At 50.8% G+C, this 13,084-nt stretch overlaps 1 protein-coding gene across 7 annotated transcripts in view; it reads right to left on the bottom strand.

The window, feature by feature from the left end:
• Positions 1 to 13,084, bottom strand: part of COL6A3 (collagen type VI alpha 3 chain) — a 91,071-nt gene that overhangs the window by 35,137 nt on the left and 42,850 nt on the right. For all 7 annotated transcript variants that reach the window (XM_056820086.1, XM_056820084.1, XM_056820085.1 and 4 more), the window contains 12 exons: positions 12,740 to 13,077; positions 11,641 to 11,719; positions 11,241 to 11,386; positions 8,152 to 8,244; positions 7,537 to 7,590; positions 6,345 to 6,416; positions 5,450 to 5,476; positions 5,298 to 5,342; positions 5,093 to 5,146; positions 3,359 to 3,421; positions 2,286 to 2,351; positions 1,916 to 1,969 (listed from right to left, as the gene is read on the bottom strand). In XM_056820086.1, coding sequence (XP_056676064.1) covers positions 1,916 to 1,969; positions 2,286 to 2,351; positions 3,359 to 3,421; positions 5,093 to 5,146; positions 5,298 to 5,342; positions 5,450 to 5,476; positions 6,345 to 6,416; positions 7,537 to 7,590; positions 8,152 to 8,244; positions 11,241 to 11,386; positions 11,641 to 11,719; positions 12,740 to 13,077 — 1,091 coding nt within the window. The remainder of the gene's footprint in view (positions 1 to 1,915; positions 1,970 to 2,285; positions 2,352 to 3,358; positions 3,422 to 5,092; positions 5,147 to 5,297; positions 5,343 to 5,449; positions 5,477 to 6,344; positions 6,417 to 7,536; positions 7,591 to 8,151; positions 8,245 to 11,240; positions 11,387 to 11,640; positions 11,720 to 12,739; positions 13,078 to 13,084) is intronic.

Raw genomic sequence — 13,084 nt, 5'->3', positions numbered from 1 at the left:
AAAGAAGCTGAGAGGTTCTGGCTCAAATGTGGCCTCAGACACTTCCTAGATGTGTGACCTTGGGCAAGTCACTTACCCCCATTGCCTAGCCCTTATTGCTCTTCTACTTTGGAACTGAAGCTCAGTATTGATTCTAAGACAGAAGGCAAGAGGGGGAGAAATGGAGAGGGAGAGACAGAAAGACAGAGAGATAGAGAGAGAGAGACAAAGAGAGACAGAGAGAGAAACAGAGAGAGAGACAGAGAGAGAGACAGAGAGACAGAGAGAGAGACAGAGAGAGAGGGAGAGAGAGAGAGAAAAAGAGAGAAGAGAGAGAGAGGAAGAGAGAGAAGGAGGAAGGGGGGAAGAAAGAGAGACAGAGACAGAGACAGAGACAGAGACAGACAGAGACAGAGACAGAGACAGAGACAGAGACAGAGACAGAGACAGAGACAGAGACAGAGACAGAGACAGAGACAGAGAACGAACACCATCTGGTAGCTTCTCCCCTTTAACTCATGCTGGCTAATTAGTTCCTCCCCAGCTGACAGTGAAGGTAAGGGCTTCTTAAGTGCAGGATCTCCCGGGGTCCCTGCGCCCTCTCAGTTCCAGGGCCCTGGTATGAAGCTCCAGCAATCCAGCCCTCATTGTGGCTTTCACCAAACGTGGGAGTTGGAAGGGACTTGGGCGTCCCCTCGTTCTTTCACTCATCTCCTGAAGGGGTCCTCAGGGCGACGCTCCTGCCCTTGGGGACCTCCATTCCTCGTGGGGTGTCTCTAATGGTCAGGAAGTGTTTCTCTGAGCAGAAGCCCGAGTGTGGCCAGATTCTCTCTCGTCGCTGGGCTCGCTCGGTCGTGCCTTTGGGTCCCTCCAGTGTGGAAGGAGAACCTTGAGCCATGGGCGGGGAAGACTGGGAAGGGGAAGAGGAGGGACGTTCTCGGGTCCGCACAGAGCACCCCCTGCCCAACACGAGCGCGATGTCCTGCGTCTTGACTTCTCTGTGTGTCATTTCCGGACCACCCAGCCCGGCGAATGCTGAGCCACTTCCACGGGCATCCGCTTGGCCCGTCCCGGCTCGCTGCCGCCATCTCCACGAGGGCCCTTCTCTCCGCGGATCGCCTTCAGGGAATGAGCTCTCCCGGCGGGCTCTTTGTTTTCGGCAGCTCTTTGGTCTTGGTGGGCTCAGAGACAAAAGCGGGGGAGCCCCAGGGCGACATACGTGTCCTCCCCTGCAGGACGGCACTGCACAGCCCCACTTCAGACAGGAGCCACGCGGGAGCCTCCTCTCGAGCCTCTGTTTTCGTCCCACTTTGACACGGGGGGCAGCCTCAGAGGCAGGAGTGTGCTGTGGCCGCCCGCCCTCCGCTGGCCTCTGGCCGTCTCCTTCCAGAGCTCTCTTCCGCCTCCTCCTTTTCCAGACTCTACCAGTCGCCCGATGCCTCTTCCCGGTGTGCGCTCCCTCCGCTGTCCCCATTCGGGGAGCTTCCTATGAGCGTCTTCGTGAAGGAGCTGCTTCGAGGACTTAGCCAGGCTCACACCCAGCATGTGCTCCCTTTTCCGGGACAGGAAGTGAACGTGGAGGCCTTCCTGACTCTAAGACCCACCACACCACCCGGCCCCTGCCACGGAGGAGGGAGCGCCACACCAGAGGGCAGCGAGGTGGCTCTGTGGCCGGAGAGCCGGGCCCGGAGATGGACAGGCCTCTTTTCAGATCTGGCCTCCAATGCTTCCCAGCGGGGTGACCCTGGCAGAGTCACTTACCCCCATGGCCTGCCCTGAACGACACAGCACATTGATTCTAAGATGGGAGACGAGGGTTTTAAAGAACAGAAGAAGAAGAGGAGCCTCAAGAATTCGCTTCCTCCCAGAGCAGAGAGAGCTCCGGTGGCCTTGTACGAGGCGTCCGTCACTGGGGACAGGAACAAGATATACTCACATCCTTGCCAACGCCTCCAGGCCCGCCGGACCTCCCATCACGTCCAGGCACTCCCTAGGGCAAGAAGAGCCGGGGAAGAGACCGTCAGTGAGCAAGCAGAAGGCAGTGGCGCTCCCCAGAGTACACGGAATGCGTCTGTGGGCCCAAACACGTCTGCCACACACGTGGATTCACGGCCAGGCCTCATGTCACGAGTGTGAGCACCCCCTGGGACAGTGCTTGGGGTCCAGGACAGACCCTGCCCGGGACCGGCCCTCCAAGGTCCAAGGGCTGCAGCACTGCTTCCTGGCTCCGTCCTAGCTGCCTAGTCCAGCTGCCCCGTGTTCTTCCTTTGGCCATGACAACAGTGAAGGATTGAATAATGCTTTACCATTGGGCCGATTTCACCCTTTTCTCCTTTGGGTCCTCGCTGTTGACTGTCCCGTCCAATTTCACCCTAAAAAACAACAACGCACACACGTGGTGTAACACTACTAGAATCCAGCCCCTCCGTAGTGGCTGGTCTCCACGACAAACGCTGGATTATCGCCGAATGAACGAATGAATGAATGAACACAGGCGGAACTTAAACAGGTGGGCACGTGGGACTCCGTTGGAGGGAGAAGGTCCTTTTCGAATCCTCCCAAAACACAGTGGCCCCCCCACACCACGGGGCTGACCACTAGCCCAGTCATTCGCAGGCTGGGGAGAGCAGGAGTTCTCTCCCGAGGAGAAGGAGGCTACAAGCTACTGCAAACCCGACATATCCACCGTCCTTGCAGTCTTGCGCCCCACTCCAGGGCTGATGTAATGGGAGGTGGTGAGAGGGTCTAAAGTGGAAATGATCAGGCTCAAGAATGGTGATTTATTTTATTGAGCTGAAATGCCACATGACAAAAGGGACCAATGGAGAGCAAAACTATCATTCACAGGAGCAGTGAGGTGGCTCAGTGGTTTGAGAGCTAGACCTAGAGAAGGGGGGTCCTGGGTTCAAATCTGAGATCAGACACTTCCTAGCTGTGTGACCCTGGGCAAGTCACTTAACCCCATGGCCAATCCTCACCACTCTTCTGCCTTAGAACCAATACACAGGATTGATTCTTAGGCAGAAGGTAAGAGTTAAAAAATTTTTTTTTTAAATACCATTCACAAGAAACGCTTGTCTACAGTGCCAAAGCTCTACAAGTCAGGGGGGGAAGAAATTAGACTTCTCTGTGGGGAGTGCTGCAAAGACAAGCTTCTGAAAAGGGAAAACAGGGCTCTTTGGGGCGCAAATCTACTATTTAAATTAGGGAACATCTCCATTCCCTTCCCAGTCCTCTTCATAGATTTGCACTAAGCAGATGACCAAATGAGGCAATATTTATAAAGTTCTTAGCTCAGTGCCTGGAATATAGTAGTTGCTATATACATTTGATTCCCTTCCCCTTCTCTCTGAGCAATTCAATAAGAAATTCTCTTTACCGGATCGCCTCGAATTCCCATGTCTCCTCTTTCTCCTTTTTCTCCTTTAGCACCTCTGTCGCCCTTAAACAAAAACACAAAGACACAACAAGGCTCATAAATGCCTCCAAAATGACTCCCCAGCCTAAATTTGGTGGGATTCCACTCAGAAATGGAAGTGATATTCAGAGAAGTAGAGACAATCCAAAATATATCATTTTACCTACAAATAGAATTGCAGACTCTTAGAACTGGACAGGACCAGTGATGGCATCCAGTCCAACCTGGATCTGACCCAAAATGGCCTTCCCAGCACCCCCAAGAAGTGGCCATCCAACCTTTGCTGGAAAGACCTCCAGTAATAGGGAACCCCTTCCCCCGGAGTTAGCCCATTCTACATTTGGACAGCTTCAAGGAGAAGGAAAGTTGTGAATTTTAAAACTATTCCACCCTAATCAGACCATTCTTTAGAAGATCTGATTTAGCTATTTCCTGATCAAAAACAATGGAGATACTTGGAATAAAAGAATCAGGTCTTGGAAACTCTACATTCTCCACCCTTCTTAGTTTAACAAGATTAGGAAGGGATGCATCAAACTCAAGATTTAATTATCTGAGGAAATGGCCTTCAACAGACATGTGCAAAAAAAAAAGAAAACAGAGCTCTTGGCTGTCCAAAGTCAAGCTAAGTCATCATTGATACAGATGGGAAGCAGGAAAGGGATGTAAAACTGTCTATATAAGGCACATCACTTCCTGTCTCTTCCTCTTTCCCAGGAGAGACAACTCTGGCTGGCAGCGTGCTAGGCATTCTGACATCTTGGTGTGGTGGTGGCTATTATCTGAGTTCGGTGGTGAGTTTTGCCCTGGAGCTGATTTCAGGTTCGGGCATCTTAGCTGAGCCCCCTTTGGAGGTCAGGCTGATTCTTTCCTCCTTCATACTCCCAAACTGTATCTCCTAATCTCCCCACTCGGTACCAGTCGGGGGGGGGGGGGGTAGAAAACCTATTCCTTTCCTTCTTCCTTCTCCTTAATCTCCTCCACTATCAATTAAAACAACATAAAATTTCCAGCTGACTTTGTTTTTTCATTAGGATTTTATAAATTAAATCCTTGGTGACAAAAATAATTATTACATTCAGTCTCAGCCATAATTTTACCCTTTACATTGTCTTGGTCTTATTTTGACTCATTTTGCTTTATATAAGCTGAAGAATGTCTCATGACATCTCTTCTGACACCTGAAAACAGTTTCCTCCATCCAATCAGAGAAGAGCTCTGGCTTTGCCGTTGGGCCTAAGTCCCTTCAATTATAAGTCAAAATAAAAATTTCCTCTTCAGTTGTGGTGAATAAATCCTTTTCATTTTTGATACTGGTTGTTTGATTTTCTTCTTTCCTTTTTTAATCAAAATAGCCAATGCTCACTTGTATTTGTTTGCTTGGGTTTTTTTTTTTTTGCATAAAACCAACTCTTTGTCTTTGTTCAGTGATTCTCTTGCTTTCAATTTTATTAATTTCTCCTTTGATTTAGGATTTTCAATTTAGTCTTTAATTGAGGATTTTTAATTTGTTCTCTTTCTAGGTTTTTTTAATTACCTTCCCAATTCATTGAGCTACTTTTTTCTCTATTCTACTGAGGTTAACGTTTAGAGAGATAAATTTTCCCCTAAGTACTGCTTTGACTATAGCCCATAAATTTTTATATGCTGTCTCTTCATTGTCAATTTAGCAACAGTCCAGAAAACATGACTTACCCTTCTACCAGCACTGCCCCTGTCTCCAGAAGAACCTGGCAATCCTTTGTCTCCCTGAAAAACAAAGTTTTGGAAAATGTCCAAAGAGTCCTCATTTCTACCACTTTAGTCAAGAAACTGTGACTGATGATTTGGGAAATCAACATAGTTCTATAAAAACATTGGCGTCTTTTATTTAAAGTGCAAATAGTGGAAAATCTTTCACCTCTTCTCCATTCAGTCCATCCAGACCTATCTCTCCCAATTCTCCCTAGGAAAGAAACACAAAAGATGCTCAGATACAGAGCCAGGTGCTAAACCCATTCATTTCAAAGAAAATTGAAAGCTAGAATGATATTATTGTAAATACTTGAATACCTTTTCTCCTGGGAATCCACGGGAACCCTAAAAAACAAACAAATACAATTAGTGCTCCTTCAACATGTGCCATTTTACAGATGCACAGAATGATAACCCCCCCCCCCGGGAAGTAAGGAGAAGGAGCCCAAAAACGCCCTGTGAGGCTTCATGGGGAAAGCATCAACTCTGAGTCAGACAGCATGGGCTCAAGGACAACCACCAACCCTTATGGGCCACCTAATTGGTAAATCATTTAGCCTCTATTTTCCCATTTGTGAAATAAGAATAACAATATTAGCACTAGAGAAATAAAGAACATCCAAAGTGAGACCTTAAGAGTCCTACCTAATGTGATTTGGGGTTCTGGTTTCAAAGGATCACTCTTTTACAAAAATGAATACTATGGAAATGGGGTTGAGTGATGTTTTATATATATATATATATATACATATATGTATAACCCAGTTGAATTACTTGTCAACTCCTGGAGGGGAGGGGAATGAGGAGAGGGAGAAATCATGAATCATGGAATCATGGGAAAAATTTAAAAACAATAAAATAAAATTTGCCTCAAAAAAAAGTCTGCCCCAGGTGCTAGCTATTGTTATTAATACTATAAATGTGAATTATGAATAATAAAAACAAAACCCTGACTTCAGGGCTACTATATTTCAAAACCATGTGAAGCTCTTCCTTTTGGGTCATTCCCCTCCTATATTTTCAATTTAACTGCTCAAAGAAAGGACGAGCCCATTTAATGAATTCATAGAAAACTTCCCAAATCCGCCTTCCTCCTCACCTAAATCCCCATAGACAAAAATGTTGTCCCTCCCGGAGGTGTGACCATTTCTGGGTCTGACTTTGCTTTTCATGCATCGCCCATCCTTGACCCAATCATTCATCAGGAGCCTACCTTTGTTCCTCTCTGGCCTGGGCATCCTTGGAAACCTTGAGTGCCGTTCACCCCTGGAGGCCCACGTTCCCCCTTTGGAAAGAGATACATGTTGGTTAGACCATCTTCCTCACTTAGCTATGACTGCTGATCGAGTTGGAGAGGAGGCCTTTTTTCAGGTTCAATCAAATCTGACCTATGTTCTATGCTTTGTTAGCCCAAAGGCTTGCAGAGGAGTCAAAGGCTCTTTTCCTTTTTAGTTGAAGGATACACGAGGCTAAGAGAAATGTTGAGTGACAATCCAAAGTTCAACTGGGTCCACTTGAATGCACGACTCAGGGTCACGAGAAACACCAAATGAGATGTGCATGCAAAGTGCTTCATAACTAACCTTAAAGGGGCAGCTGGGTGGCTCAGTGGATAGAGAGCCAGGCCCAGAGATGGGAGGTCCTGGATTCAAATCTGATCTCGGACACTTCCCAGTCGTGTGACCCTGAGCAAGTCACTTGACCCCCATTGCCTAGCCCTTACCACTCTTCTGCCTTGGAACCAATACACAGGATTGATTCTAAGGCAGAAAGTGAGAGTTTCAAAAAAACTAACCTTAAAACACTATATTAAAAGTCAGCTATTACTATTATCACGTTGCCCTGCAATGATTTATCTGACAGTAATCTTCACAGTCAATACAATGTGTTTCCATAAATACTTATGAAGCCTCTACTATATGAATGCATCAGTGGGTTGATTTTAAAGCCTTTAAAGCCTATGTACCCAGCACTGGGCTAAGATGCGCGTGTGCTATGCTCAAGGCACTGGGACACTTCCTGGAAGCACAAGGATGAAAGGGAATTCGCAGCCTTCTCCAAGTGAGAAAGGCTATTTCGCTGGGTCAAGAATGTCCCAAAAGTCTTGTGTCCACTGACTGGTCCACAGTGTTTTATATTGGAAATGTCCTATCAGGTGAAGATGAAGGAAGGGCATCAGAAAGCCAAACTTTATTTGCTTTTTGTCATCTGCCGTGGTCTGAACCACACTGCCCAGATTAGAGTGGCCACTACCAGGGAGAACGCAGGAGCCCACATTTTCCAAAAGAAGCCTGGTCTAGACTCGATGAAGATATAGTTCCTTGTTCTAGACCATAAAGGGACAGAGAGGAAGAAAGATGGAAAGAAGAAACGTGAGGCCCCAAAACCCAACAAACGTGACTTACTGGTCCACCTTCATCCCCAGGGTAACCTCGATAGCCGTCTTCTCCAGGCATACCCTGAAAAACAAGGCAAGGTTCACTCGTAGAACGCTAGTGCATCAAAGCTTTTGTAGTCGATTCCAAGGCCTCAGGGATTCTCCTGTGCTGCAGGGAACACAGCTCACTCTGTGGGCACCACCTCGGATTACCTTCCTAGACGTGTGCCCATTCCCCCAACACTACTGCAGCTCAGGAGCTAGTCCCGGGGAGCGGGAAGCTTCCATGAGGCCCTGAATGGTAAGGCAAATGGTTGGGACTTTAAGACATCAGTCATGGCAATGTGCTTGTGGTGAGATAAGGGAGGCTACTAAGCACGGCGTGTTTTCTGTTACTCTCGGATAAGAGTCAGCATATTAAGGAAAAGGCAGCTTAGTGGTCCCATCCTAGCTCCACCCGGGACCTCGAGCCAACTCAGCCTTGGCTACGCACTTCAGTGTCCTCTTCTGTGAAATGGGAACAGATTCCTCACCCCTCCTTAACCCCATGGTAAACGATAAAAGAAATCCCACTTGAGACGCTGATGCAATTTTCCTGGAATTTGATTTCAATTTACGATATGAACCAAAGCCCAGAGGCTACCTTTGGCCCGATGCTGCCCAGAGGTCCTCGGTCTCCTCTTTGCCCAGAACATTTGCAGGGAACGCCACAGCAAGCTCTCTCGGCAATGCTATCCTGTGGAAATGAAAGGGAATGGCGAAAACCAGCTCAAGCCAAGAGAACATCAATTACCCACTGAAGCACCCCACAGGCTCACCCCACTCTCCTTCCAAAGGGAACAGGACGGTCAGGTGGGGATTAATAAGGACTCCCTGGGCAAACCTGGACCAGATGAAGAGACGCCCGGAGAGCTGCCGCCACCGCGGCCAACCTAAACAACTGAATTGCATTTTGACCAGAGCCAGCTGGGATTCTTGGGAGTAACTTACTACGGGTACATCACCGCAACTAGTTTCAACACTATGTAATTACATGGACTTACAGGCCATTTCTCAAGAAGAAAGGAGGGAGGGAGGGAGGGAGGGAGGGAGGGAGGGAGGAAGGGAGGGAGGAAGGAAGGAAGGGAGGAAGGGAGGAAGGAAGGAAGGGAGGAAGGGAGGAAGGAAGGAAGGAAGGAAGGAAGGAAGGAAGGAAGGAAGGAAGGAAGGAAGGAAGGAAGGAAGGAAGGAAGGAAGGAAGGAAGGAAGGAAGGAAGGAAGGAAGGAAGGAAGGAAGGAAGGAAGGAAGGAAGGAAGGGAGGGAGGAAGGAAGGGAGGAAGGAAAGGAGGGAGGGAGGAAAGGAGGGAGGGAGGAAAGGAGGGAGGGAGGGAGGGAGGGAGGAAAGGAGGGAGGGAGGGAAGAAAAAGAAGGGACCAACTATTTCAAAAAGTAACATCTAAAATGTTTTAGCCACATATTTAAAGTGAGATAGATGTTTTGGTCTGATGAGATCTCTTATAGAATCAACTTGAAAATATAACTTATTCTTAGTCTTACTGTGGGGCCATGGAAGGGGCCATGGAAGGAGTATCAGATTGGGAACTTGAGAACCTCTGTCCAAATCTCCCCTTTACCACTTATTAACTGTATTCCTTGGTCAAGTCTCTTGTCCTCCTTAGGCCTCTGTTTCCCATTCTCTAAAATGACAGGGTTGGATTAAGTAGCCCCTGCAGTCCCTTCCAGCTATAAAGTTGTGATTTTTTGATATCAGGCTCTGGATTCAAATCCTGCCTCTTTGTCACTATCTGCAAGTCAGCTGTCCCTATTCTGGGCTTCATTTTCCTCATTTGACTTTGCTTTATTCATTCTTGCTGTTTTGCAAGATCATTGGCTTCCAGTTGCCCAATTCTGGTCCTTAAGGACTGGTTTTCTGCTTTAATTTTTTTATTTTCTCTTTGAACTATTTCCCACTTTTCTTGCCAAAAGGCTACCATCTTTTTGATAAACTCCAATTTAAATTCTTCCAGAGCTTGTGGACAATTTCCACTTTTTTTGGAAGGTTTTGGTTGTTTGAATTTCCTCCTGTATTTCCTCTGTAGCCTGGGTTTTTCCTCCGTAAAAATTTTCGAGGGTCAATGCCTTTTTTTTGTTTTTGTTTTTTTGGAGGGTGTTTGTTGTTCCTGTGCACAATTTTCCATCACTGTGGCGATTTTTCCTTCCCTTTTTAGTCAGAAATCTGAGTGATATGGGCAGGCTCTCTGTGTATGGAGTTAAGGAGCAAGGATTTTGCCTGAGGCAAGTTCTCGAATCTCTGCAGCCACTGCTGTTCTCTGCCCTTCTCTGTACTACCTTCCTGTGAGAGCCCACGGTCTGCGCTCCCCAGTCTGCTGGGGTTTCAGGTGTAGCTACTCTCAGGAGTAGGCCTTTGGTGGTCTTAGTCAGCTCCCAAGGACCTGGAGGTGCCCCTCACTCACTCACTCACTGATTCTAGCAGGCGCTGGCTCTGACTCTGGCTCCATAGGTGAGGTGGGGGAGGGTGGATCAGCTCATGTTTTGGTGGGAGCTTTTTCACCCCCTTATAGTGTGGAGATACCCAAATCCCACATACCTTCAATGCTGTGCCCTATTGTACAGTCCCTTCGTTCTTATGAATTTGAGTTTTTTGGTCTTTTGAGGTTGTCTATATAGGTGGGTGCTGAGGAGAGGAAGCGTCCCGCGTCTAGACTGCCACCATGCTTACCTGGAAGTCCTCCTCATTTGTAAAATGAAAAAGTTGAACTCACGGACCCCTACGGTCCCTCCCAATTCTAGACACTATTAACAGCCTCTTTTTCTGTTTTGATCCATGTAATGCACTTTCAGGATGTGTCTGACACATGAGCTGCTTCCATCAGGCAACTCTCCACAGAATTCACAATCCATGCAGGGAATTCCTGCTGTTTTGCTTTTACATTTTTTCTTCAGATGTCTGTGATCCTCCTCTTTGTCTTCATCCCCCTCCTGACGTGAGCTGAGAGAATCCTGACTGGGCCTGGGCCAATCACTGAAGTAACTGCATCGAGTTTTCTCCTTTCCTCAATGTGTACACATGTGATCCATAAGTGCTGGTGCTGTTTCCAAGCCTGGGATTCTTGCCCTTCTTGGCCTTCCTGCGTCACGTGATTTGGAGCACCCGGGGCATCTTTGTCTAACGTCTCACAATGGCGTTGAGGTGAGCCCACCGAGGGGCGGCTGTCCAGCACACAAGGAGCAGCCCTCGAGGTTCAGAGATGGGGCCCTCGTTCCCCTCCCCCTCACCCCAACAGCTCTCAAAAGAAAACCCCTTCCCATGTTTCTGGAGCATCTCTGCCGGGGTTCTCACTCCCACCAGACAACTGGCCACCATGATCATGTTGCTTTCCAGCATCTCAGGACGGATCAAGTGAGCTCATGAAGGCAAATTGCTTAAATTGGTTTATAAGGATAAACTCATTTACTGACCCATCAATAATGAATCCAAAAGGGGGTCAGTCCTCAAAAGGGTCAAAGGGCAGGAGTCCAACGCATGCAGCCCGGGAGACCCCGGCCGCCATTTTCTTTTTCTCTTCCCCTGTGAGGTGCCATTTGAAGAGGCGCCAGTGGCTAGAGTAACGAGGGGATAGTCTACCAGCAGGCCATCGGGGTGCTCTTCCCACGTTCAGGTCCCGGAGACCTACAAACCCAATTCTCTTCCCCCCAAGTTCCTCCACGGAGCAAAGCTGCTCACAACTTACAAGCTGTTCCGCCAACTCGTAGTCCAGGTCCATCAAGCTCACCGCCAGCGGCCGGTTGTAGGTGAAGCCCCGACCAAATTCGAGCTGCATCACGTTGTCGTAGTTGGCGGCCCTTTCCAGGCCCACAAAGATGAGGGCCTTCACCCCTGGGGGGAGGAAGCGGAAAGAGGGCCACCCTGTGAGGAGACCTCCGGGGGGCCGAGGGGGGCCCACAGAGGGGCTCCTGGATCCTCTCCTTGTGGGCATTCAGCCTGTCTCCCTGCCTCGAGCTTCCCTCCGAGGGTCCCCCACGCCAAGCGGAACGAGGCAAATCGCTCTTCGCCTTCATGCCCGCCAGGGCCGGGCTGGCAGTCCCCGTCCTCCCCGCCGCTGTGCCCGGCATCTCTCCCGCTGCACCCACCTTCCTCCTGCAGCTCGGCCGAGGCTCTGTGCAGTGCGGCCAGGTCTCCGTCTACCCCGTCGGTGAAGTGAATCACCACCTGGCCGAGGCGAAAGGCAGAAGATCAGCCTCGGCCGACCCCGAACCCTGGGCGGAAGCGCCCCAACACGCGGGATGCGGACGGAGCCCCCACGGCACGGGAGGGAGAAGCCAAGGCCCTCCCGGGGCGCCCAGGCGTGGCTCCGCTTGCATTTGTGAGTCCCAGAGCAGAGGCAGGAGGCAGCCAGACTGAGGGCAGCCATGACAGCCCCCCACCCCGGTCCCAGCCCAGAGCCCCGAGTGAGCTCCCCCCAGGACGTGGGAGCCTCCTCTTTGCGTGGGGCCCCCTCAGCAGGGCAAGACTGGAACTCTGAGCCCCGGAGGCCAGAAGCCAGGCTTACACCAAGGGGCGGCTCAGTGGAGCTGAGAACCCGCGGGCTGAGTCCCATCTCTGTGGCTCGGTCTCTCCCGGTTGGCCTGGGGTTCCTCGTCTGTTAGACGGCCCCGAGGCTCCCGCCAGCTCTCGGTGGAGGGGCAGGAGAGGCCCTTCTGAGACGGGGTTCTAACTAAAGAAGGACATGACCGGGAAGCTCCAGAGTCCCCCTGCCGCTCCCCCAAATATTGGGGGTCTCCTAGGCCTTCCCACCTTCAGAGCTTCTGCTCCGAGCCCTCCCTTTACGGATGAGGAAACCTGGACCCGGGGGGGGGGGGGGGGGGACACAACTCAGATCTGAACTCGGGTCCTGACTTCAAATCCGGCCCCTTCTGCCACCCCCCCCAGCACCGTCTCGGCCCCCCCCCAGCACCGTCTCAGCCCCCCCAGCACCGTCTTGGGCCCCCCAGCACAGCCTCGGGCCCCCCAGCACCGTCTCGGCCCCCCCAGCACAGCCTTGGCCCCCCAGCACCGTCTCGGCCCCCCCAGCACAGTCTCGCCCCCCCAGCACCGTCTCAGCCCCCCCAGCACAGTCTCGCCCCCCCCAGCACAGTCTCACCCCCCCAGCACAGTCTCGGGCCCCCCAGCACCGTCTCGGGCCCCCCCAGCACCGTCTCGGCCCCCCCAGCACCCTCTCGGCCCCCCCACCTTCACGCTGCCCGCCGGGGAGCTCCTGAACTTGCTCTGGTAGGCCTTGAGCGTGTCGGCCGTCAGCACGTAGGGGTGCTGGTTGCGCATCGTCTGGAACTTCTCAAACAGGTCAGGCTGGAAGGCGGAGAAGTCGAAGCCTTCCACGGGCCCGGAGGGCGTGTAGGCCACGGCGGCCACCCTCACGGTGGGCTCCTGGCTGCCGGTGCAGCTGATCCTCTGCAGCTGGGTGACCCGGCTCAGGACGGCGTCCACCTTGGCCTCGAGGCCCCGCTGAGACACGAACACGTTCTGGTCCGGGGAGCCGTCGAAGCCCAGGATCACGTCCAGGTGGCAGGCTGGGGA

The sequence above is a fragment of the Monodelphis domestica genome, chromosome 2, assembly GCF_027887165.1.
Source record: "Monodelphis domestica isolate mMonDom1 chromosome 2, mMonDom1.pri, whole genome shotgun sequence".
Lineage (NCBI taxonomy): Eukaryota > Metazoa > Chordata > Mammalia > Didelphimorphia > Didelphidae > Monodelphis > Monodelphis domestica.
The sequence above is the reverse complement of the archived record's forward strand: the minus strand, read 5'-3'. Positions and strand labels throughout refer to the sequence as shown.